This window comes from Mustela erminea, chromosome 17, assembly GCF_009829155.1.
Source record: "Mustela erminea isolate mMusErm1 chromosome 17, mMusErm1.Pri, whole genome shotgun sequence".
NCBI lineage: Eukaryota > Metazoa > Chordata > Mammalia > Carnivora > Mustelidae > Mustela > Mustela erminea.
This window is the reverse complement of record NC_045630.1, coordinates 11,915,198-11,939,763: the sequence shown is the minus strand read 5'-3', so window position 1 is coordinate 11,939,763 and position 24,566 is coordinate 11,915,198. Positions and strand designations below refer to the sequence as shown.

Here is a 24,566-nt window from a genome sequence, read left to right as displayed (position 1 = left end):
AAAGAAAAAAAAAAAAAGGAATATGAGGACCCATACTGGTAAGGAAGAAGTTAAACTGTCACTATTTGCAGATGACATACTATAACTAGAAAGCCCTTAAGACTCCACTAAAAAAACTATTAGTAATAAATGAAATCCGTAAAGTTGCAGGATACAAAATTAATAGCCAGAAACTGGTGGCATTTCACTAATACACTAATAACAAAGTAGGAGAAGGAGGAATTAAGAAAATAACTGCATTTACAATCACACCAAAAAGTAAATAAAATAGCTAGAAATAAACTTAATCAAGGTGGTGAAAGACCTGTACTCTGAAAACTACAAAAGAAACTGAAGATGATATAAGCAAATGGAAAGATAGTCCATACTCATGGATTGAAATAATTAATACTGCAAAAATGTCCATAGTAGCCAAAACAATCTACAAGATTCAGTGCAATACCCATGAAAGTAGCAACAGCAGGTTTCACAGAACTAGAACATGTAATCCTAATATTTGTATCGCACTACAAAAGACCCCAAGCAGCCAAAGCAATCTTGAGGAAGAATAACAAGCTAGAGGCATACTACAAAATTTCAGAGACTACAAAGTTGTGGTAATTAAAGCAGTAAGGTACGGACACAAAAATAAACACACGGATCAATGGAACAGAGACTCCAGAAATAAATCCACACTTACCAATTAATCTGTGAGAAAGGAGTCAAGAATATACAATGGGGAAAATACAATCTCTTCAATAAATGATGCTGGGAAAACCGGACAGCCACAAGCTAAAGTATGAAACTGGAGCACTTTCCCACACCATACACAAAAATGAACTCAAAATGCATTAAAGTTCTAAATGTGAGACCTGATAAAATTCTTAGAAGAGAACACAGGCAGTAATTTCTCTGACATTGGCCAGAGCAACATTTTTTTAGATATGCCCCCTAAGACAAGGGAAACAAAAACAAAAATAAACTGTTGGGACTTTATCATGGTAAAAAACTTGCACAGTGAAGGAAACCATCATTAAAACGAAAAGGCAACCTACTGAATGGGAGAAGATATTTGCAAATGACATATCTGATAAGAGATTAAAATCCAAAATATACAAAGAATGTATACAAATCAATAAAAAAAAACAAGTAATCCAACTAAAAAATGGGAAGAGGACTTGAATAGACATTTTTCTAAAGATAACATACAAATGGCCAGCAGACACATGAAAAGATGCTCAACATCACTGATCGTCAGGGAAATGAAAGTCAAAACCACAATGAGATAGATATCACCTCACACTTGTCAAAATGGCTACCATAAAAAAATGACAAGAAATAAGGGTTGGCAAGGATGTGGAAAAAGGAACCCTCATGCACTGTAGGTGGGAATGCAAACCATTGAAGCCATGGTGGAAAACAGTATGAAGGTGCCTCAAAAAATTAAAAATAGAAATACTGTATGATTCAATTCCACTACTGGGTATTTACCTGAGGAAAACAAAACTAATTTGAAAAGATTATATGCACCCTTATGTTTACTGCTGCATTATTTACAAAGCAAAGATAGGGAAGCAACCTAAGTGTCCATCAATAGGCAAATGGATAAGGAAGATGTGGTATATACATACACAATGGACTATTACACAGCCATAAAAAGGGATGAGATCTTGCCATTTGTGGTAACATGCATGGGCCTAAAGGGTATTAAGCTAAGTGAAAGAAGCCAGACCTAGAAAGACAAATACCATATGATTTCACACACATGTAGAATCTAAAAAGCAAAACAAATGAACAAATGAAAAGGAGAATTAGACCCATAAATACAGAGAACTGATGGTTGCCAGAAGGAAAGGGAAGTGGAGGATGGGCAAAATGAGTGACGCAGAGCAGGAGGGGCAGGCTTCCAGTGATGGGATGAATAAGACACAGGAAGAAAAGGCACAGCTTAGGGAATCTAGTCAATGATACTGCAATGGTGTCGTACGGTGACAGCTGCTACACTGGTGAGCACAGCATAACCTGGACAGAAGGTGAATTGCCATGCTGTACACCTGAAACTAAGGTTACACTGTGTGTCACCTTGTATTCAATTAAAAAAAATTTAAAGAGGCTTGTATCTTAGCAGTAAATGAAATTCAGTATGGATCTGTTCTGGGAAATTTCATGTGATTAATTCCAAGTCAACCAAGAACTTAAGTAATGGCTGATTTTAAAAAATGTGATCTTAAAAATCTCTTACATCACTATATTATAAATAAAATTACATTTTAAATAATAAATTCTGGGAAAATAAATCATCCTGTGTGTACAGGCAAATAGGCCATTTTAAAAAAATTATCTATAGCCAAACTTCAGTTATGTTTGCATCCCAATGTTTATAGCAACAATGTCCACAATGGCCAAAATATGGTAAGAGCCCTGATGTCTACTGATGGATGAATGGATAAAGAAGATGTGTGTGTTTACACACACACACACACAGGAATATTAGTCATCAAAAAGAAATGAACTCTTGTCATTTGCAAGGATGTGGATGGAACTGGAATGTATTATGCTAAGCAAATAAGTCGGACAGAGGAAGCACATGATTTCACTCACACATGGAATTTGAAAAATAAAATGGGATCATAGGGGAATGGAAGAAAAAATAAAATAAGATGAAAATAGAGTGGGAGACAAACATAAGAGACTCTTAACTGTAGAAAAGAGACTGAGGGTTGCAGGAGGGGAGGGTTGGGGGGGCAGGTAAGTCGGTGATGGACACGAAGGGGGGGACTTGATGTAATGAACATTGGGTCTTACATACAACTCAGGAATCACTAAACACTACCCCGGAAACCAATGATACACTCTATGTTAACTAAACTGAATTTAAATAAAATTAAAAGAAAAATCTTTCTTGATTCAGAAGCAACTCCAAATAACAAACAAGAGAAAAATTTGAGAAATTACAAAGAAGTCTTTCAAAAAAATATGTACACAAATGAACTGAGTAAAATTTCTAAGTAAAACTCTTCCTATTTTTTCCTACTAGCACTGAAGAAAGCTGACGTCTCTTCCATATGAAAATAAGACAAACACACTCTTCCCTGAACCCTAAGTCATGCTTCATTTGCCAATTCCCTGCCTTCCTTTTCACTGGGAACCACCTGGAAGCCTTGACAGGGTGTGCTGTACCCACTTTCTCATCGTCTAACTGTTCCTCACCACACAAAATCTGGCTTCTGCGCGCCACCACCCAAACAACCTGTTCTCACAGTGGGCCATGGTCTCATTATCATATTCAATCTACCTGCCACCTTTGACACCGTCGCCCGTTTCCTCCCTCTTGAAATGCTATCTTCTCCTGGCTTCAGTGATGCCACGCCTGGTTTCCAGGTTCCATCTCTGCCCTTGTGGACCCCCCTCTTTCCGTCCTTCCGGTAAATGCCCATCCTCCCAGGTACTCCGTTCCAGAGCTTGCCTTCTCTCTGCACACCTCCCCTGAGCTGGTTCACCCACTGTACCACCTGAGTCCAATGACCTGGTATGCTGATGAACGCCGAATTTAATCTGAAGCTTTTCTGGGCTCCCTTCAACTGCTGACTTGGTATCTCCACAAAGACGTCTCACAGAGCACCTCAAATTCAACATGCCCAACTCAGGAAAGCGCCACACAAGTTCCTACCACCCTATCTACCTTCCTCATCCACTCTACTATCTCTTCTCCTTCTCTGGGTGAAAAGCACAGCTCAGCCCAAACCCTCCACTTATACACCTGTTCAAGTACATGTTTCTGCACTTTTCTCCCCATGTTGGATAATTCCTATCAAATTAAAACATGGTGTTATTTCTCCCATCTAAAAACAGAAACAAAAGGCAAAAATAACTTCTTTTGAGATCAATTTCTCCTCCAACTACTGCTTCCTTTTAAGAGATTCCAACTACTATTTTAATTTCCAACTGCTTTCCTTCAAGTCTTGGATCCCACTTTGGGGCTTTTGCCCCTCTTTTCCACTGAAATTGTTTTTTATCAAAGTTACCAGTGAGCATCATATTGTTAAATTCAACTGTCACTGCCTGGGCACCTCATCGTCTCGATCCAGACCTCATCTCACGTAACGTAGATGGATTTGATATGCTTTCATCACGTGACTTCCAGGAAACCAAATCGGTCTGGTCTTCTTCCTATCACTCTCAGCTGTCCACGTGGCCATTTCTTCCTCATTTCCAAACTCCTAAAGACTGGAGCACCCCAGCGCTCAGTGCTGGGCCTCTTTTCTATCTACTAATTACTAAGTAATCTCATAGAGTCTGTTTTAAATACCATGTGAATGATAAAATACTCCCAGGATTTTTTCTCTAGCCCTAAAATCCAGGCTGATCTATCCAATGGCCTACATGACATCTCCACATGGGTGTCTAATAGGCATCTCAAATGTAAGTGTTTCTCTCTAAATGGTAACTACAGTCCCCTAACTGCTAAGACCCCAAACCTCAGTATCATCCTTAATTCCTCCTCTTCCTTCCTCACTCCATATCTAGTCCACAGCAGAAACCAGTGTTTTTACTTGTAAGGAGTATCAGAATCCCAACTCTTCTTACCACCACTGCTGCTTCCACCCTAAGCCAATGCACCATCCTTCTGGGCCTGGACTACTTCTAAATCATTTCCAGGCTTTTCTCTTATCTAAGTCAGCCTGGTCTTAACCCAGTAGTCAGAGTAACCATGTTAAAACACAACCCAGTATTTGTCAGTTTTCCACTCAAAATCCTGCAGTACATCTCTGCAATGGTTTTCTCCCGATCGAATAACCAGAAGTCACCCGTCACAAAGCCTTGCCCGATCCGGTCTGGCTCCCTCTTGTACTCATCTCCTACTCTTCTTTCCCCTTAAGTCTACCTTGGCCATACTGGCCTCCTTATTATTATTATTTTTAATAGACCTATTTTTTAGAAAAGTTTTACGTTCATAGCAGAGATTTTCCACATACCCCCAGCCTCCAAACATGGGTACAACCTCCCCACAACACCACCCCCAGCAGAGTGGAGCATGGGTTCCGTCAGTGACTTGCAGTGGACGCATTGCTTGGGTTGGGACACATGTTCGACAACACACACACACGCCCATCACAGCATCATGCGGAGGAGCTGCGCTGCCCTGGACATCCTCCCAAACACCTCTGCCTTCTCCCAAGCCCGGGCAACCAATGCTCTTTAAACTGTCTCCATAGTTTTGCCTTCTTGTTTTTTTTTTTTTTAACAGCCTGTTCTCTGTATAGAGCATTCTTCTCCTCCATCTGTAGAGATGCCTCCCCACTTTCTTCAGCCCTTACTTCAATTACCTTCTCAGCATTCTTTCCCCAGACCAGTCTATAACGACACTTAATTGCCCCCTCAGAGCTTCACGGTCCCATCCTGTGCTGTATTTTGTGTTCTTGGCATTTATCGTTACCTAATATATTCCATATTTTACTTATTTTGTTTGTAGTCTTTCACCTAAATAAAGGAGAGCTCTGTAAGGACAGAGACTTTGTCTGTCTACTGCTACAGTCCAGGGCCTATAACAGAACAGTTGCTTTATCCACCAAAGGCCCTAAACATTTTTTTGTTGAATGAATGGACCAAACTAAATAAATTTTGGCTTCCAATATAAGTTGAGAATAACAAAAGCATATATTCAGCTAAAATCCAGAAACAGGAGCATCACTAGCAATTTCTCCCACCTGGCCATCATGGCACCCAGGTTCTGGCTCTCTAGGATCCTCTGAGCCCACATGCTTCCCTCCACTCTCAGTCAGCACCTACGGGCCTGATCATCCCTCGAAGCCAGGTTCCCACCTGCCGTCTGCTCCCCTCTGTCCTGCTCCACACAGGAACAAGAGTGATCTTTCAAAACCAGGAGTACCACCCTGTCACCTGCCTTCAATGGCTTTAGGATGACGTCGAAACTCCCTGCTCTGCTTCATGATCTTCAGTCTACTAACCTCTGCAGACCCACTTCTCACCCTCTCATCTGCCTTTCTGTGGCTCCACCATGGGGAACAGCCTTAGTCTTCTGAATGTACCATGCTCCCTGCTTTTCTTCTCCACCCCAGTACATTCCTCTAGCCCTGTCTGGACACTCTTCCACCATTAATTTCTTCTTTCTTTGGTTTTGTCCACAAAACCCAGACATACCAAAGTCACCCTTTGTGCTTCATCTTTGGGAGCTCCTGCATTTTGCCTGTACTTATACTGTCCCATTTGCTGCCTGTCATGATGTAGTATAATCTCCTATTTACCGATCTTGGCTTTGGGCTCCTTAGGACTGCGGTATGTGGACTGCCCGTGTATCGCCAGCCCTTGACACACAGGCACAACAGGCATTCAGGAAATATTTATTAGAGGAGTAAATAAGTTGATTCTTACCTCTCTCTCCTGTTTTTTTCCAATTTGTCTTTCAAAATCATAATTTCCTTGTTGAGAGCAAGTTGCTGGCCTTCTGAATCATGAAGCTCCTTCTTCAGATTTTTAATTTCATTTGCATGTATTCCTTCTCTTTTAGACAATTCTTCTTCATAAAAGATACTTTTCTTTTCTAAATCAGTCTTTAGTTTGGTTATCTCTTGCTGATGTTCTATGCTGCACAGTCCTGGTGAGTAACTAATTTGTTTTTGCTACAGAAGTAATAACAAAAAATTGATTCATCTATAAGAATAATAAAATATCAAATAATTGCTTTCTATAAATAAAGAACTGTTCTTATAGTTCAATATTATTTTTGTATATTATCACATAAATAATACTTTTTTTAAATTAAAGCTATTCACCGTTTTTTGGCAATATATTCCAAATAGTTTTCTCAGTATGTATTTCCTTTTTGTGTTGTGTTTTATAGCAGATTATATATCTGTAATTTCTGCTCATAAGTTATATAATTATTTGTTTATATTTATATTTCTAATGTATATAGAATTATTGTTGGTGTATGGAGTGAGAGAAAAATCTAACGGATCCTATTTCTGATGTGGAACCAATAAAGAATTTTAAGTATGTTTGTGCCTTTAGAGAATTTAGTGGGGTAGGGAATGACAGAGCTAGAATGTACAAAAAGCTTCTCCAATGGTCCAGTGAGAAAGACAAAGGTCTAATCAAACATCTTCACATCCACTAGAAAAAATGATAGGTTTCTTGGCATTTAGGTAGGGCATTAAGGACAAGAAATTTAGCTGAAAGCCAACTTTTTAAGAAATTAGGATGAAATATATTCTCAGTAATTAGGTGCAAGGAAAATGTGAAGTCCAAAGCACCTTCCAGACAGTGGCTAAAGGGTGAGCAGAAACAGACCGAGATTATGCCTTTCGATCTCCTGAGCTTTGGAACTTTTCTGTTACTCTGCTATAGGCTATTTTCCCAGGTGATTACCAATAAGTTTTAGAACCCAAAGAACCTGTGGGTTTATGTCATGCTCTGGAGGACACTGTGTCCTTTTATGAAAACAGTTTTAAGGGCTGAAAACCTATTAACAGAAGTTGATTTAAAGTTGAAAGAATACTATCCCCCCTTCTTCACATTTGAGGTACATACTTCATTTTATTTTATTTTTTAATTTAATTTTATTTTTTCAGTGTTCCAGAATTCATTGTTTATGTAGCACACTTTAAAAGAAAAAAAAGAAAAACCAGAGACACCCATTGGGCTGGAGAACTATCTCTAGGGCACCCACTATACTATCTAACCACTGACTACAGCACTACTGGTGGTGTCGTGCCTACTGCATGCCAACACTCGGACCATCCAGCATCATGGGGGCAGCCTGGCACACAGCGCTCCACCAGAACCGGGAGGAGCCATAGCAAGTACGACTCTGGCTCTCTGTGTCACCACAGAATGAGGCCTCACTCAACAACTATGGTCCTGACCACTTACCTATATGCTCTCTCATTTTTTTCATCATCTAAAGAACAATTTTAGTTTGCTGTTCTGGTTCGTGTAGTTTAGCTGTTGGGGTAGCAGCAACATACACCAACGTTTCAAGCAAAAGTTACCCTGATATCAAAACCTAACAAAAATACCACCAGAACAAGTCATAGACTCAAGTCACTTGTTGCTAAGACTGTAAAAAAAAGTCAAAATGCTGATAAAATCAAACTGTATGTTAAAAAAGAGCGAGCTACCCCAAAAGAATAGGTCTTACTGCAGGTATTAAAGGTAATTTAATACTAGTAAAATTGTTAATAATGTACAAAGATGGCATTATGCTAATGAATTAAATTAAAATAAATCTGTAAATAATCTCAGTAGGTACCCATGTCTAAAAGTATTTGAGAAAATCCAATACCCATTCCAAATACTAGCCTGAGTCCTGCAATAAGACAAAAAACAAAAACAAAAACAGTTAAGTGATTCTTCTTTACCTATATTCCAGCTATCAGACAAAGTAATACCTACTGGTGAAGCACCGGAAAAACACAAGAAACTAAGGAATAATTACAAAAAGGGTGTCTGTCATTATTTCTTACTTAGTTTTTAGGTATGCTGTCTGAGCAAGTAACATGTGCAATAGTTACAAGAAAGAAGTGTTAAAAAGAAAAGTTACAAAATCATTCTAATTTCCATAGAACTGTTTGCCCATAAGATGTAAAAAAATCCACTAAAAAGTGTTATAACTGATAAAGCTGAGTAAAGTAACTGCAGGTAAGATAAACACAAATCAACAATACTTCTTGGGAGCAGAATGAGCAATAACAAAACACAGTAAAAAATTTCATTGTTAATAGCAAAAACAATCAAAGAAAAATTATCAGAAACTAATACATGCATGTAAAGAATAACAGTAGTGAGTAATCTGAATTATATGAAGAAAGGACAAGTCTTTTAAAAAGATGTAAAAGACTTGAAACAAAATGGAAAAATACCTACTACTTGACAGATTGAATGCACAGGTATTTAGCATTTCTCGTTATATTCCTTGTAAATATAATAAAAAATTAAATATAGGAGATGGCACACAGGTGTTGCTGTGTATCAGAAAAATACACTTGTAAAAATGCCAAAGAAAATCTTGGGGGAAAAAGGGAGTAAAGAGGAAGAGAGAAGAATGTTCTTTTCAGATATTGGAACATACTGTACAAACCTTTAATAAATTCTTAGTGTAATAGAGCTCTATCCCAAAATACTCTATCTTAGAGTATACTCTAGATAAGACTCTATCTTAGAGTATCTTAGAGTATACTCTTACTCTTAGTGTAATAGAGCTCTATCCCAAAATATATTATTCAATATACGAGAAATCTTCAATCACTGAGGAAGTCAGTGATTAAATTATGGAACTGGAACTGCCAATTTAGCAACCAAAAGAGCAAAATGATTCTCACAACATCCCACCTAGCAAAACGAATTCCAAGTAACTTAGATTTAAATATATTTGAAGCATACAGAAGTATAATTGACTAGAGTTAAATATTTTTAACCCCAACAGAAACATCCAGGAAAAGGCAGAATTACATACTGAACAAACTAAGAAAAGGACAAGCCAAGCTCTGAAGCAATAAAAGACACACCGAGGAAAGTAAGAACAAACCTTCTGTGATTTGAAAAGGAAACAAGACCAAAACTAAAGGGCAAATGATAAATAAATAAATAGTTGTGGAAAAATGCAAGAAGTATCATTTTCACTATGTGAGGAGTTTATATGAATTGTAAGAGAAACATTCAGACTAAAATTTAATAAGGCAAATAAGGGAATAATTCACACAAAAAATATGATTAACAATCTACTAGTAAGGCAAGAAATGCCTCTTTTTATACTTGCAACAATTTGTGGCCTGCATCTAATGCCTGAAAGTGACCTGACAACTTCATTTCCACGTATCTGTTCTAAGAAATAATACTAAAAAAGCAATGCACAAAAGTATTCGTGGTAATGACAGTGTTGCCAAAGTGAAACGTAAATATTCAATAGCAGAGAACTGGATTGAGTGGATATCCTTCTGTAATCATTAAAACGCTGTGACAGTTATGTAATGAGTGTAAATGCTTATATCACATGAAAAGTAAGAAAGTGAAAAATACACATGTTAAGGGTTAAATTGTGTCCCTCCAAAATTCTTGTTAAAGCACTAGCCACCAGAACCTCAGAATGTGTTATTTTAAAGAACGGTCTCAAATACTGAATGATCTGACTTATGCATGGAATCTAAAAGTTAAAAACTCTTGGGAGCAGAGGGTAAAATGGTGGTTGCCGAGGGGGGAGCAGGGGCAATGAGAGAATGTTGGAAAGGTACAAAAATTTCACACAGGTAGGATGAGTAAGTTCTGGAGATCTAAGGTAAAGCAGGGTGACTAAAGTTAACAATACTGTTTCATATACCTGAAATTTCTGTAAGCGTGGATCTTAACTGTTCTCAGTCAAAAAAAACAAAAACAAAAGACAAATAAGTGAGGGCATGAGGGTATGTTAATTAGCTTGTTGTGGTACATATTTCACAATGTATACATATATCTAGACATCACATTTTATATCTTAAATATATACAATTTTTATTTGTCAATTACATCTCAATAAGGCTGGAAAAAAAAAAGAAAAGTAGGGTCCTTACAGTGGTAATTGACTTAAAACAGGTCGTTAGGGCGGGCCCTTTCCCAATATAACAGTGTCCTTATAAAAAGAAAAAATCTGGACTCAGTCTTGCTCCCAGGGAGAAGGCAGCGATCCAGGTGATACATAAACCAAGGAATCCAAACCATCAGAAATCAATCCTGGCAACACTTTCATTTCAGACATCCAGTCAGAATAATTGAGACAATAAATTCTTATTTCATAGGCAACCCAGTTTGTGGTAATTTGTAGCAGCCCCAGCAAACTAATACAGCAGGGTAAAAAACTCTTGTAGCGTATGATCACAAGAACTGAAAAGTTTTTTGTTTTGTTTTGTTTTTTAAAAAACAGCCTTACTGAGATACTATTATCATACCGTGCTATTAGCCCATTTAATGTGTACAGTTCAATGGTTTATGTAGTTTAATTTTAAGTTGTAAAATACATATACCATAAAGTTGTGCCATCTTAACTATTTTAAGTGTAGGATTTACTAAGTATTAATTACATTCAGAATGTTGTACAACCATGATCACTATGTATTTCCAAAACATTTTCATTATCCCAAAGAGAAATTCTCTAACCATTCAAGAATATCTCCCTATTACCGACACTACCTGGCCCCTGGTAACCTTGATTCTGCTTTTTATCTCAATGAATTTGCCTAGTCTAGATACTTGATTCAAATAGAATCATACGAAATCTGCTTTTTTTTTGGCCTGGTATCTTTTACTTCGCGTAAAGTTTTCAAGATTCATCCATGTTCGGCTACGTATCAGAGAGTCGCCCCTTTTGACAGCTGAATGATATTCCACTGCATGTAAAAACTATATTTTGCTTCTGCATCTCTTGATGGACACTGGAGCTGTTTCTATCTTCTGGCTATTGTAATAATGTTTCAAAGAACACTGGTGTATCTCTTTGAGATACAAGTATCTCTTTGAGACCCTGCTTACAATTCTTCAGGGTACATACCTAGGAGCTGAATTGCTGGGTCATGTGGTAACTCTATGTTTACCTTTCTGAGGAACAACCAAACTGTTTTCACATCCTTACAAAGACTTGCTTTGTTCCTCCCTCCCTCTGCCCAATTTTAGCTATCCTATTAGGTGTGGATTGGTCTCTCCAGGTTTTAACTTCATTTCCTGAATGACTAATGATGCTGAACATCTTTCTGTGGTCTTATGTCTATTAAAATATCCTCTCTGGAGAAATGTCTATTCAAGTTATTTGCCCAATTTTTGATTGGGTAGTTTGTCTTTTTGTTGTTCAATTGTAGGACCTGTTTACATATTCTGGTTATCAAACTCTTATCAGATACTTGATTTGCAAGTAATTTCTCCTATTTCCTAAAAAATGTCCTTTGATGCAATGCACACAATTTTTTTATTTTGATGAAGTCCAATTTACTAAAAAAAATTTTTTTTACTCACGTTTTCAGTGTCATATTTAAGAATCCATGCCACAGTCATGAATATTTACCGCAATGTTTTCTTCTAAGAGTTCTGTAGTTATAGCTTTTATATTTAGGTTGATCTATTTTGAGTCAATTGTTTTATATGGTCTGAGCTAGGGGTCCAACTTTGTTTGCATGTAGAAATACAGTTGTCACAGCACATAAATCAAAGGGACTATTCTTTCCTCACTGAACAGATTTAGGACAATGTCAAAAATCACTTGGCCATAGATGCAAAAGTTCACTTCTTGACTCTGAATTCTATTCCAGTGGCTTGTGTTTCTATTCGTAAGCCAGTACCAGAGTCCTTCTGTTACGCTGACTTTGTAGTAACTCTTGAAATTGGGAAGTTTAAGTCCTCCAATTCTGTTTTTCTTTTGCCCGACTGTTTGTCCACTTGGGGCATTTGTCCACTTGCAATTCCATATGAAATTCAAGATATTTTCCATTTCTGTAAAAAGCGTTATTGGAGTTTTACTAGGAATTGTGATGAACTTGTACATGATTTTGGGTAACACAGGCATCTAAACAATATTAAGTTGTCCTAACCATATATGTGGGATGTCTTTCCATTTACTTATGTCTCCTTTAATATCTTTCAGCAATGTTCTGTAATTTCCAGTACACAAGTCTTTCACTCTCTTGGTGAAATTTATTCCAAGGAGCTCTATTCTTTTAGCTACTATTTTAACAAACTGCTTTCACAATTTCCTCTGTGGATTATCCATTGCTGGCATATAGAACACAACTTTCTACTGTGTGAGTTGGTCTTGCAACCCTGGGATTGTTTGTTTTCTAATTACTGAGTTTTGAAAGTTCTTAGTATATTTTGCATAACAGTCTTTTATTAGATAAGTCTGTAGTTTTTCAGTCTGTGCCTCATCTTTTCATTCTCTTCACAGTGTCTTTTCCAGAGCAGAAATACTTAATTTCAATGGAGTCTAATGTATCAATTCTTTACTTCATCAATTGTACCTTTGGTGCTGTAAGTAAGAAGTCACTGTCCTAGGTAATCTCAGTCTTCTATATTATCTTCTGGGAATGTTGTTGTTTCATGTTTTACATTTAGGTCTGTGATCCATTTGAGTTAATTTTAATAAAGGGTGTAAGTTCTATGTCTAGATTCATTCATTCATTCATTCAGTTTATTTGGATGTCTAGTTGTACAGCACCACTTGAAAAGACAATCTTTATGCCATTATATTGCCTCCGTTCCTTTGTTAAAAATGACTTGTCTGTATATTCATTTGCCAGTATGATATGGTCTTGATTACTGCAGGTTTGTGGTAAATCCTGAAGTCAGGTAGTGTCAGTCTTACAACTGCATTCTTTTCCTTTAGTATGGTATTGGCTATTCTAGGCCCTTTCATCTCTCTGTATAAACCTTAGGTCTAATTTGATGACATCCACAAAAGGACCTGCTGGGGTTTTGATTAGGAATGCATTAAATCTACAGGTAAAGATAAGAAGAACTGAATCTTGATACTGATTCTTCTTACTCACGAACACGGACGATCTCCATTTATTTAGTTCTTCCTTGATTTCTTTTATCAGTTTTATAGTTTTTCCCACACAGCTCTTTTGCATACTTTATTTATACCTAACTATTTCATTTCTATGGGTGCTAACTTTAATAGAGTTTTAAATGTCGAATTCCACTTTTTCATGGATGTTATACAGGAAAGTGACTGGCTTCTGTGTATTAACCTTCTATCCTGCAACCTCCCTATAATGGCTTATTAGTTTCAGTTGTTTCATCAACTTCTTTTGATTCTCTGTACGGGCGATCATGCCATCCCTGAACAGACAGTTTTACATCTTCCTTCACAATCTGCATACCTCTTATTTTGTCTTCTTGTCTTACTACATTAGCTAGGACATCCAATACAATGTTGAAAGATAGTGGTGAAAGGTATATTTTCAACCATGCTCTTGATTCTAGTGGGAAAGAATCAAGTTTCTCACAAGTAGGATGTTAGCTCATTTTCTGTTAAATATTCTTTATCAGGTTTAGAATTTACTGACCGTTTTTGTCTTGAATAGATGTTGGATACTGTCAGATGGTTTCTTTGCCTGTATTGAGATGATCATGTGATTTTTATTTTTTAGTCTATTGGTGTGATACATTTTATTCATTGATTTTTTGAAAGTTGAACCAGGCTTGCATACATGAGAGAAAAATCCCACAAAAGCATAGTGTGTAATTCTTATTACACATTGTTAGAGTCAATTTATTAATATTTTGTTGAGGATTTTCTCATCTATAAGGCATGTTGGTCTGCGGTTCTTTTTTCATATAATGTCTTTGTCTAGTATGAGTGTAATGCTGGTGTCATAGAATAACTTAGTAAATATTCCCTCTGCTTCGGTCTTCTGAAAGAGATTGCAGAAAATTAGTATGACTTCTTCCACATGTTTTATAGAATTCACCAGTGAACATATCTGGGCCTGGTGCTTTTCTGTAAGGTTATTAATTATTGATCCAATTTCTTTAATAGACAGAATCCTTTCAGACTATTTCTTCTGTGTCAGTTTTGGCAGCTTGTGTCTTTCAAGGAACTCGTCCATTTCATCTAGGTTATCAAATCTATGTGCATAAAGTTATTCACAGTATTCCTTTATTAATCTTTTGATGTACATGGGATGTGTAGGGATGTCACCTTTTGATTTCCAATATTAGCAGTGTCTTTTTTCTTTATATTTGGTTTTATCCATATTTTATTTTATAATAAGAGTTTAAAAAATATAGCAGAAAGTACAGCACGCAAAACAATTAAGCCTATTCTTTGCAAAAAGATTTAGTACAGAAAAGAGAAGAAAACTTTAACGAGAAATAGCATTAAGAGAAATGCAAACATATGAAATAATATAAACTAATATTGAAAGGTAATCCCCTTCCTTTCAAGTATCCAGGGAAGTTATTAAATTTATATAAAGTACTCACTATGCTTAAAATTTGAAAAATCTGATTGAAAGACATTTTTACTGGAAAATGAAAATGAACCAAACTATCTCAAAATGGCTGAAAAATAAAATAAAGCATTAATAAAGCTACAGTATAACAAAGAACGTATTATAGAAGAATTCCTTCAGATTTCAAAAGTTTATTTCCATGAGCACAAAGAAAAAGGAGATTCCTTTCTATAAAGTTAACATAACCTGGAAACAAAACCCAACCAAAAGAGCATACAAAAAATAAAGTGACAGACTCATCCCAGTATAAATTTAACAACAGAACTTGTTATTAAAATATTAATAATCCTAATCCATTGCTGTATTGAAATTCTATTATACCAGCAACTGATTCCCAAATGTAAGAACAGTTTAATGTTAGAAGGCTATTGATATAATTACTCTCAAAAATAGATGAAAGGGATCTTTTTCTTAATTAGCCTGACAAAAGACTTACCTATTTTACTATCTTTTCAAAGAATAAGCTCTGATTTCATTTTTCCCCCCACTGGTTTCCTGTTTTCAATTTAATCAGTTTAAGCTCTAATTTTTATTATTTTTCTTCTTCTGTTAACTTCAGGTTTAATTTGCTCTTCTCTTTCTAGTATCTAAAGTGAAAGCTAAGAGGATTAATTTTAGATCTTTTTCTTCCTTATATATGCATTCAATGCTATAAACTGCCCCTAAACACTGCTGTCACTATATCCCACGAATTTTAGTAAGTTAAATTTGTTTTCATTTCTATTTAGATCAAAATATTTTAAAATTTCTCAAGATATTTTCTTTGACTCATGTGTTATTTAGAATTACTTTGGAATTTTTCCAGCTATATTTCTGGTGTTGACATCTAGTTTAATTCCACTGTGGTCTGAGAGCAGCCACTGCATGATTCCTATTCTCTTAAATTTCTTAAGGATTTGTTAAAGTTTGTTTTATGGACCAGAATGCATGGTCTACTTTGGTAGATGTTCCATGTGAGCTTGAAAAGAATGCACATTCTACTGTTATATGAAGTAGTCTATAGATATGCCTTACATCCATGTGGTTGATGATGTTGTTGAGCTCATCTACGACCTTACTGATTTTATGGCTCCTGGATTCGTTCATTTCTTTTTTTTTTTAAAGATTTTATTTATTTATTTGAGAGAGAGACAGTGAGAGAGAGCATGAGCGAGGAGAAGGTCAGAGAGTGAAGCAGACTCCCCATGGAGCTGGGAGCCTGATGTGGGACTCGATCCCAGGACTCCGGGATCATGACCTGAGCCGAAGGCAGTCGTCCAACCAACTGAGCCACCCAGGCGTCCCAGGATTCGTTCATTTCTAAAACAGGGGTGTTGAAGTTTCCACCTATAATGGTAGATTCATCTATTTTTCCTTGCAGTGCTATCAGTTTTTGCCTCACACATTTTGATATCGCACTGATACATGCCTACATGTTAAGTTTTGGTATGTCCTCTTGAAGAACTGATTCTCTTATCATTATGTGATGCCCTTTTTATTCCTAAAAACTTTCCTTACTCTGAATTCCACTATGCAATTAATATAGCTACTCCCACTTTCTTTTCATTGGTGTTAGCATAATATGTCTTTTTTCACTCAGTTAACCTATATCTGTCTATATTTAAAGTGGGCTTCTTAAAGACAACATACAGTTGGATATTTTTTTGATCCAGCCTGAAACAATCTCTGTTTTATAACTGATGTACTTAGACCACTGATATTCCAAGTGACTATTGATATTTCTGGATTAATATCTACCATATTTGCTACTGTTTTCCATTTACCGTCCTTGTTCTTTATTCCTATTTTTTTCTTCTGTTCCTTTTCTGTCTGTTACAGTTTTAGTTAAACAATTTATATGATCCTATTTTCTCTCTGTTCTGAGGATTCTTCTTTTTTAGTGGTTGTAATACAGTTCGCAGTATTTCCAACAATCCAAGTCCACTTTCAAAATACATTCTACAACTTCATGAGTAGTGCAAATACCTTAAAATGAAATAATCCTAATTCCTCCTCCCATCCTTTAAATCACTGCTTTCATACATTTAGTTTAATACAAGTACATATAAGCTTGTGTGTATGTATACAAATACACTGTTATTAATATTTTGAACAAACTATTAGATTAAGAATAAGAAAAAAAGTTTCTATTTATTTCACCTTTGCTTACTCCTTTTCTGATGCTTTTTCTTCATGTAGATACAAGTTTCTGACCTATATCATTTTCCTTCCCTCTAAAAAAAATCCTTTTAACATTTCTTGCATGGCAGGTTTACTGGAAAGAAATTCCTCAAGTTTTTGTCTCAGAAAGTATTTCTTCTTCACTTTAAGAATAATTTCATAGGACACAAAATTCTAGGTTGATTTTTTTTTTCCTCTCAACACTTTAAATATCTCAGTCTCCTTTCTTCTTGTTTGCACAAGTTTCTGAGAAGTAAGGGTAATCCTTGTCTTATATCCTTTGGGTTTTTTTGTTTCGTTTTGTTTTGTTTTTTGCTTTGGCTTTCAAGGTTTTTCTTTATCTTTGACTTTCTACAATTAGAAAATGGCATATATCTAGGTGTAGTTCTTTGGGCATTTTCCAACTTGGTATTCTCTGACTTTCCTGGATCTGTGGTTTGGTGTTTGACAATAATTTGGAGAAAATTCTTAGTCCTTATTGTTTCAAACATTTCTTCTGTCCTCTTCTTTCTTCTCATTCTGGTATCTCCATCCCCAACTTTTATAGTTGCTCCACAGTATTTGGATATTCTCCTCTGGGTCCCCCCCCACCCCACCAATCTTTTTTCTTTTTGCCTTTCAGTTTTGTCAATGTCTATTTAGACATCCTCAAGCTCAGAAATTCTTTCTTTGGCTATACCCCATATCCATTTATTTTTGTGCTTTTCTTTTTTCTTTTTTAAGTAATCTTCACACCCACTCTGGGGCTTGAACTCACAACCCCAAGGATCAAGAGTTGCATGCTCTTCCGACTGAGTTGGACAGGTGCCGCAAGACATTCTTCATTTCTGTTACAGTTTTTTTTTTTTTTTTATGTCTAGCATTCCTTTTTGGTTCTTTCTTAGAATTTCCATCTCTCTTTTTACATTGTTCACTTATTCGTCCATATTTTCTACCCATTAGAGTCCTCAGCATTATCAATCAATCATAATTTTAAATTCTCGATCTCATAATTTCAACATCTCTGCCATATCTGAGTCTGGTTTTGATGCTTGCTCTGTCTCTTCCAACTGTGTTTTCTGTCTTTCAATATATCTTAATTTTTTGTTGATAGGTGCACATGATGTGCTGGGTAAAAGGAACAGCTATAAATAGGCTTTTAATAATGTGGCAGTAAGTTGTGGGGAAAGGGAAAGTGTTCTGTAGTCCTAGGATTAGATATCAGTCTTTTCTTAGTATATGTGCTGCCGAAGCGAGCACAGATATCAGTCTTTTCTTGAGCTGCTGCCTCTGGACTGTCAACATCAGACAACTCTGTCAGCCTTTCTCTCCCCCACGGTTTGGACAGGATGACCACAGCAGGTTGGGATTTGGTCTTCTCCTTCTCTCAAGTCCATTGGGCTCTGATGAAACTCCAGCAAGTTCAGTTCTGGTTGAAGAGTTTCTCCTGAGAGCAGACCTTGTTAAGAGGAACTGGCTACTCTGGCATATTTCAAAATGTTTTCCCCTACTGCTAGCACAAGGGGATTTTTCTCTGAAATTTGTTTTGAGAACCTATTAGAGGTCCAGGAAGTAAAACTCACAGAAGCCTTCCCAAGACTGGGTTCTCTGGAGATTTTATATCTCAGACCTGTCTACACTGAGCCGCTAATGATTTCCCAGTTGTAGTTCAGGTTTCCAAACACTGGCACTGATGCCTACAAAGGTTTCTGCTCTGGTAAGTTGTGAGTCTCTGTATTTACCTGGGAGTGCCTCCAAATTTAGGGGCAGCACCTTGTCCTGTGATGTCATTTCTCCTACAGGTATAAGAAGAGTTGCTGATTTTTCTATTTATTCAACTTTTTACTTGTTCAAACAAAGTGGCTCCCAAGCTTCTTAAATGCTGGACTGAAAACTGGCAGTATTCTTTTGAAATATTTTTATATAAAGGATCATGTGATCTATGAACAGAGATAGTTTCACTTTTTCCTTTCCAGTTTGGATACTTTTTATTTCTTCTTCTTGTCTAACTCCTCTGGCTAAATACACCAGTATAATATTACAGAGCAGCAGTAAAAATGGGCATCCTTGTCTCATTCCTAATATTAGGGAGAAAGATTTTATTTGTTCAACATTGAGTATAATGTTAACTGTGGGCTTTTCATAAATATCTTTTATCATGTTGAACATGTTCCCTTCTATTCCTAGTTTTTTGGGAGTTCTCATTATGAAAGGATATTGGATTTTGTGAAATGATTTATGTGCTTCAAGTAAAATAATCATCCCCTCTCTCAGGTCCTATTAATGTATTTTATATATATATATATTTTTACACCGAGCCACCCTTATATTCCTGAAATGAACCAATGTCATGGTGCATCATCTTTATAATATGGTTTTGGACTTAGTTTGCCAGCATTTTGCTGGGGAGTCACACATCTATATTCATTAGGAACACGGGTCTGTAATTTTCTTTTCTTGTAATGTTCTTAAGATGTCTTTGGTATCAAGGTAATGCCGACCTTAAAGAATGAGTTGAGAAGTTCTCCCTATTCTTGCTATCTTTGGAAGCGTCTAAGAAGGATCGGTGTTCACTCTTTAAATGTTTGGTTCAGTCCACTAGTGAAAGCATCTGGCCCTGGACTTTTCTTTGCCACAAGTCTCCTTATTATTGACTACATCTTTTCACTTGATATAAGTCTGTTAGATTTTCTTTTTTTTTCTTGAGCCATTTAAAGGAATTTGTGTGCTTTTATAACGGTTAGTCAATTTTGTTTATCTTTCAAAATAATCAACTTTTGGTTTCATTCTCATTATTTTTCTATTCTCATTTTATTTAACTCTGCTCTAATCTTTATTAGTTCCATCCTTCCGCTAGCTCTGAGTTTCCTTTACTCTTATTTTTATAGTTCCATAGATAGTAAAATTAAGCAACTAATTTGAGACCTTTCTTTTTTAAAAAATATAGTTACTTACAGCTACAAATCATCCTCTGAGCACTACCTTCACTGCATCCAGTGTGGTATTTTAATTTCATTCCTCTGTAGGTATTTTTCTAATGTCCCTTGAGTCATTCTTTGATCATTAATTAAGAGTATCTTGTTTTATTTCCACATATATATTTTTTAACACTCCAGTTATTCTTATGTTACTGATTTTTGGCTTCATTCCACTGTGGCTAGAGAAGATACTTTGTATGACTTCAGTCTTCTTACATTTTTTTTTAAATTTTTTTATTTGACAGAGATCACAAGCAAGCAGAGAAGCAGGCAGAGAGAGAGAGGTGGAAGCAGGCTCCCTGCAGAGCAGAGAGCCCGACGCGGGGCTCGATCCCAGGACTCCGGGATCACGACCCGAGCTGAAGGCAGAGGCTTTAACCCACTGAGCCACCCAGGTGCCCCTCTTCTTACATTTTTGAGACTAGTTTTGTAGCCTAACATCCAGCCTCATCTGGGAGAATATATCATGTGCACTTGAGAATAATATGCGTTCTGCTGTTGAGTGGAAGGTCTGGTTGGTTATAGTGTTATTCAAGACTTTTTACCTTAACTCATCTTCTCTCTGTATGTTCTATGCAGTATTGAAAATCGGATACTGAATTTTCTGTTATTCAATAATTATTTCTCCCTTCAATTCCATTGAAAAGTATTCCTAGTAGACTGAAGATTCCTATAGACTTTTAGAATCACCAAAATAGGTTTAGAAGAAACTAAACCAAGAAATTCCAGTTTTAGAAAATATCCTCAAGAGGGACACCTGGGTGGCTCAGTCGGTTAAACATCTGCCTTCGGCTCAGGTCATGATCCCAGCGTCCTGGGATCGAGCCCCACATTCGCCTCTTTGCTCAGCAGGGTGCCTGCTTCTCCCTCTACCTCTGCCTGCTGCTCTACCTACTTGTGTGCTCTCTCTCTCTGGCAAATAAATAAATAAAATCTTTAAAAAATATATCCTCAAGAAATGACAGGAGTATAATGATCACAGCCAACACTTGCTGAGCTTTTACTTTCTGCCAGGTCCTGGGAAAAGCATTTTAAATGCATTTACTTATGTATTGGGTAGTTCTATTTTTAATTTTAACTTATAAATGACAGAAGAGTGTCGCTCTCGCCAGCAAGAACGACCCGCAGACGTGATGAGTGGCAAGCTTCTTTATTAGGGTTTCTTTGTTCTCCCTCTACAAGCAAGTTCTGGCAATATATACATGTAGGCGGTCCAGCCCGACTATCCAATCACTGCCCTGTGCACGCGGTCTCCTCGTGGACCCTTACGTAACCGCGCAGGGCTCTATTGTTCTCAAGCAGTAATCATGCGTTTCTCTCTTGGCTCCTGGTGCTGTTCATGTATCAGCCACGAGCGCACCCAAACCCTACCTAGCCAATCATTCTCATTTCCTCAATCTTCAGGCATTTTCGTCTACGTGACTCCTTGCATCTGCTGGATGGCTCTCCACAGAAGAGACTATGAGCATTTGAGTGGTCAGTAAATACACGTTATTCAAAACTTTCAGAGCATCAGTGATTCTTACCAAAAAAAAAAAAAAAAAAAAAAAAAAGACTAGTAGCTAGAATGTGGCACTGAGTTGGAAAACCCGTATTTAAACTGTACTTAACTCTACTGATGACATAATCCTTAACACCTCTAGGTCTCAATTTCCTCAACTGCAAATAATCTCTAAGATTCCTTCCAGTCTGTACTTTATGATTATTTGTTACCCAAATCACCTAAAACAGTGCTAGAAACAAAACAGTCACGGACTGAAAATTATTTGAGTCAGTAATTTAATGACTTCCATAGACTACTACTGTCCCAGAAGCATAAGTACAGAGAAGAAACACCTCTGCTTGGGAAAGCTAACCATGACTCATGACTGTGCAATATGATAAACCAAAAAATTAAAAACAAATAAACCAATGCCTAAAAATAAGAAATAAAATCTAGAGTTTATATTTATAGCAGAGAAACCTCATTTGCAACCACTGATATTCAACTGTCAGAGAAAAGTTCTGACCAATTCTACATTCATTCATTGATTTAACACATTTATTAAACAAGTATTAAAATCTAGCCCTGACCCAGGTTAAAAGTACTATACCTGTATGTTTTCAATAAGTTTGGTCACAGTTTAGGCAGGGAGACATTTTGTGGATAAATACAATAAAATCTATGCTAAAGTTATTAACAGAATTCTAAAGTAGCATAGACTTCCTGAGATGACATTCAACTTGATTCTTATATTTGCCGGATGAGTAAGACTAGACTATACATGGTTATGCGAGTAGAGGGTGTAGGTGAAGGCTGGTGGGCAGCATAGAGGAGACAGTTTTGCTAAGGTCAGAGTGGAGAAAAGGCAGGGATCATGTTCAGATTATAATTTAGTGTTGCAGAAATAGGATGTCAGTTTAATCCCAATTCTCTCATTTTGACATACACATTATCAAGGCTGAGAGCACTTTACAAATATGTGCATATACTCCTTAAATAAAACCAATGAGATAGGATTTTACAGATAAGAAAATTAAAGTCCAGAGAGATGTAAGTGTTTTGCAGCATTACATGGCTAGTAACTGATGAGGGTAGGAGTTAAAACCAAGCAGTCTAACTCCAGAGCAGGCACAAGGATCTCCCTTGTAAGCACTTCTGCTCAGATGTGGTAGCCCATGCCTATTACTGTCTCACCCATGTAACAGAAGTATCTGTGGAGCTACCCCTTAGCCTCTCCTATGTCATTTATAAGATGAGGGTCTGGGTATCTAACAATGCACCCCATGCAGATTACTGATACATCTTGTCCAGGTGGGCAGTTCTTCCTAAATAATTGATATTTTCCGATAGATTTCTTCTCCTTATTAAATACAACCTTCCCTTTCTTTCCAGAATGATGCTGAAGTCTACATCAGCTTCCCACTAGGAATGAGAATTAAGATTAGGTTTGAAGGATAGATAGTTTTTACTCCATGTCAAAGAGAATACGTAAACTAACACTTCTTTTAAGCCTAAAGAAAAGAAAATTGATGTAACTTCACAAATGTGAAATCAGACACTACCTTTAGTCCCTCCAATTCATTTTCCAGTTGCTTGGAATAGTGCTCGCTCTGTTCACGCAGTTTCCTGTCTTTAGATGCTTCAGCAGCCACAGCTTCTGTATGAACTTCCAGCTTTAAAATAAAATGAAAAAAGCAGATGTCATGGTTATAATTGTATTCCCAATAAAATCCTTTTCCCCATGGAAATTTACCTTGTAACAAGAAGATAACTCAAATGTTGAAATTCGTATTTAATAAAATTACTGAACTAAAACAAAGCAAAACAAAACAGGGTTTTCAAAAATTAAAGAAGGAGATACACATTATTCCACTAATCTGAAAAAGCAGCTTTAATCACTACCCCACGGGCACTAGAAAATCTGCCTGACTACTAACCTCTTTTTTGGCTCTCTCTGTTCTGCGCAGTTCTTGCCTTAAGCTTTCAACTTTTTGCATCACCAGGTCCACCTCTTCTTCCTTATCTCGGACATGGCGAGCAAGTTTCTGTTTTTGGGTGTGCAATTCTGTTAGCCGCTCATTGATCTCCATGAACTCCTGCATGGCCAGTTTCCTCTGACAGTGTGCGTCTTTCAGCTCTTTGGACTGGTTTTTTAATCGCTCACTAGCCTGGACTAGTTCCTACAGTTTTGTAAAAAGAATATAAGTTACCAATTCTGCAACCTAGGAACCAATTTTGGCCATCAAAGTAGCTATCGTGAAGTCAAGAAGAGCCAAAATTATTCATCTCAGGACAAAATTAAAAGAAATCAGCTATTTCTGAACAGATATTAATAGCAGGGTGCTCTGTTGATATTCTCGATTCCTGATGCTAATTGTGATGAACAGCTGATTCAATCTGCCAGTATCTTAGTTTCTACAAATAAATGCAGAGTATAGGAACACCAGATACAATGGTCAAAATAAAGATTTTGTGAAATGGAATGGATACTTCTGAGATTTTTAAAAATTATACTATATCATTACAAATGACAAAAAATAAGGAATGCTCTTATGTGGACATTAAACCTCAGTCCAGAAGCAAGGAAAGAAAGCTAAATAAACTCCTATATCAAAGTGAAAAACCTGGAGTTAAAGCACCAAGTCTGCCTTCTGGCGAAAGAAAATGCAAATCGCTTTTGAGTAAAGAGCCTCAATGAAATATAGGATTTTTAAGAGCAAACAGACTCCAGTGATATTTGAACATTAGAATTATCTAATATTAATATAAAATGGGTACATATGAAACATTTGAGGAGGTAAAAAAAAAAAAAAGACTACTAAAAATGACCAAGCTGATTTATAAAACTGTGTAGAACATTTAGAAATATAAAAATATAAGTGTTAAAATTAAAGACCCGAATTCATCAATGCAGTAAGTTCTTCATTTATGAAGCAAGAAAAAATCTTAAAGTTCAAATCCAGAAACTTTCAAAAAATAAAACTGTGTAGCACC

At 36.6% G+C, this 24,566-nt stretch overlaps 1 protein-coding gene across 15 annotated transcripts in view; it reads right to left on the bottom strand.

Moving 5' to 3' along the window:
- Positions 1-24,566, bottom strand: part of CDC42BPA (CDC42 binding protein kinase alpha) — a 329,438-nt gene that overhangs the window by 91,849 nt on the left and 213,023 nt on the right. For 13 of the 15 annotated variants that reach the window (XM_032317331.1, XM_032317316.1, XM_032317323.1 and 10 more), the window contains exons 13-15: positions 23,510-23,752; positions 23,135-23,245; positions 6,373-6,620 (exon numbers count right to left, since the gene is read on the bottom strand). In XM_032317331.1, the coding sequence (XP_032173222.1) occupies positions 6,373-6,620; positions 23,135-23,245; positions 23,510-23,752 (602 nt within the window). The remainder of the gene's footprint in view (positions 1-6,372; positions 6,621-23,134; positions 23,246-23,509; positions 23,753-24,566) is intronic. The other 2 variants (XM_032317325.1, XM_032317330.1) reach the window with 1 other exon arrangement.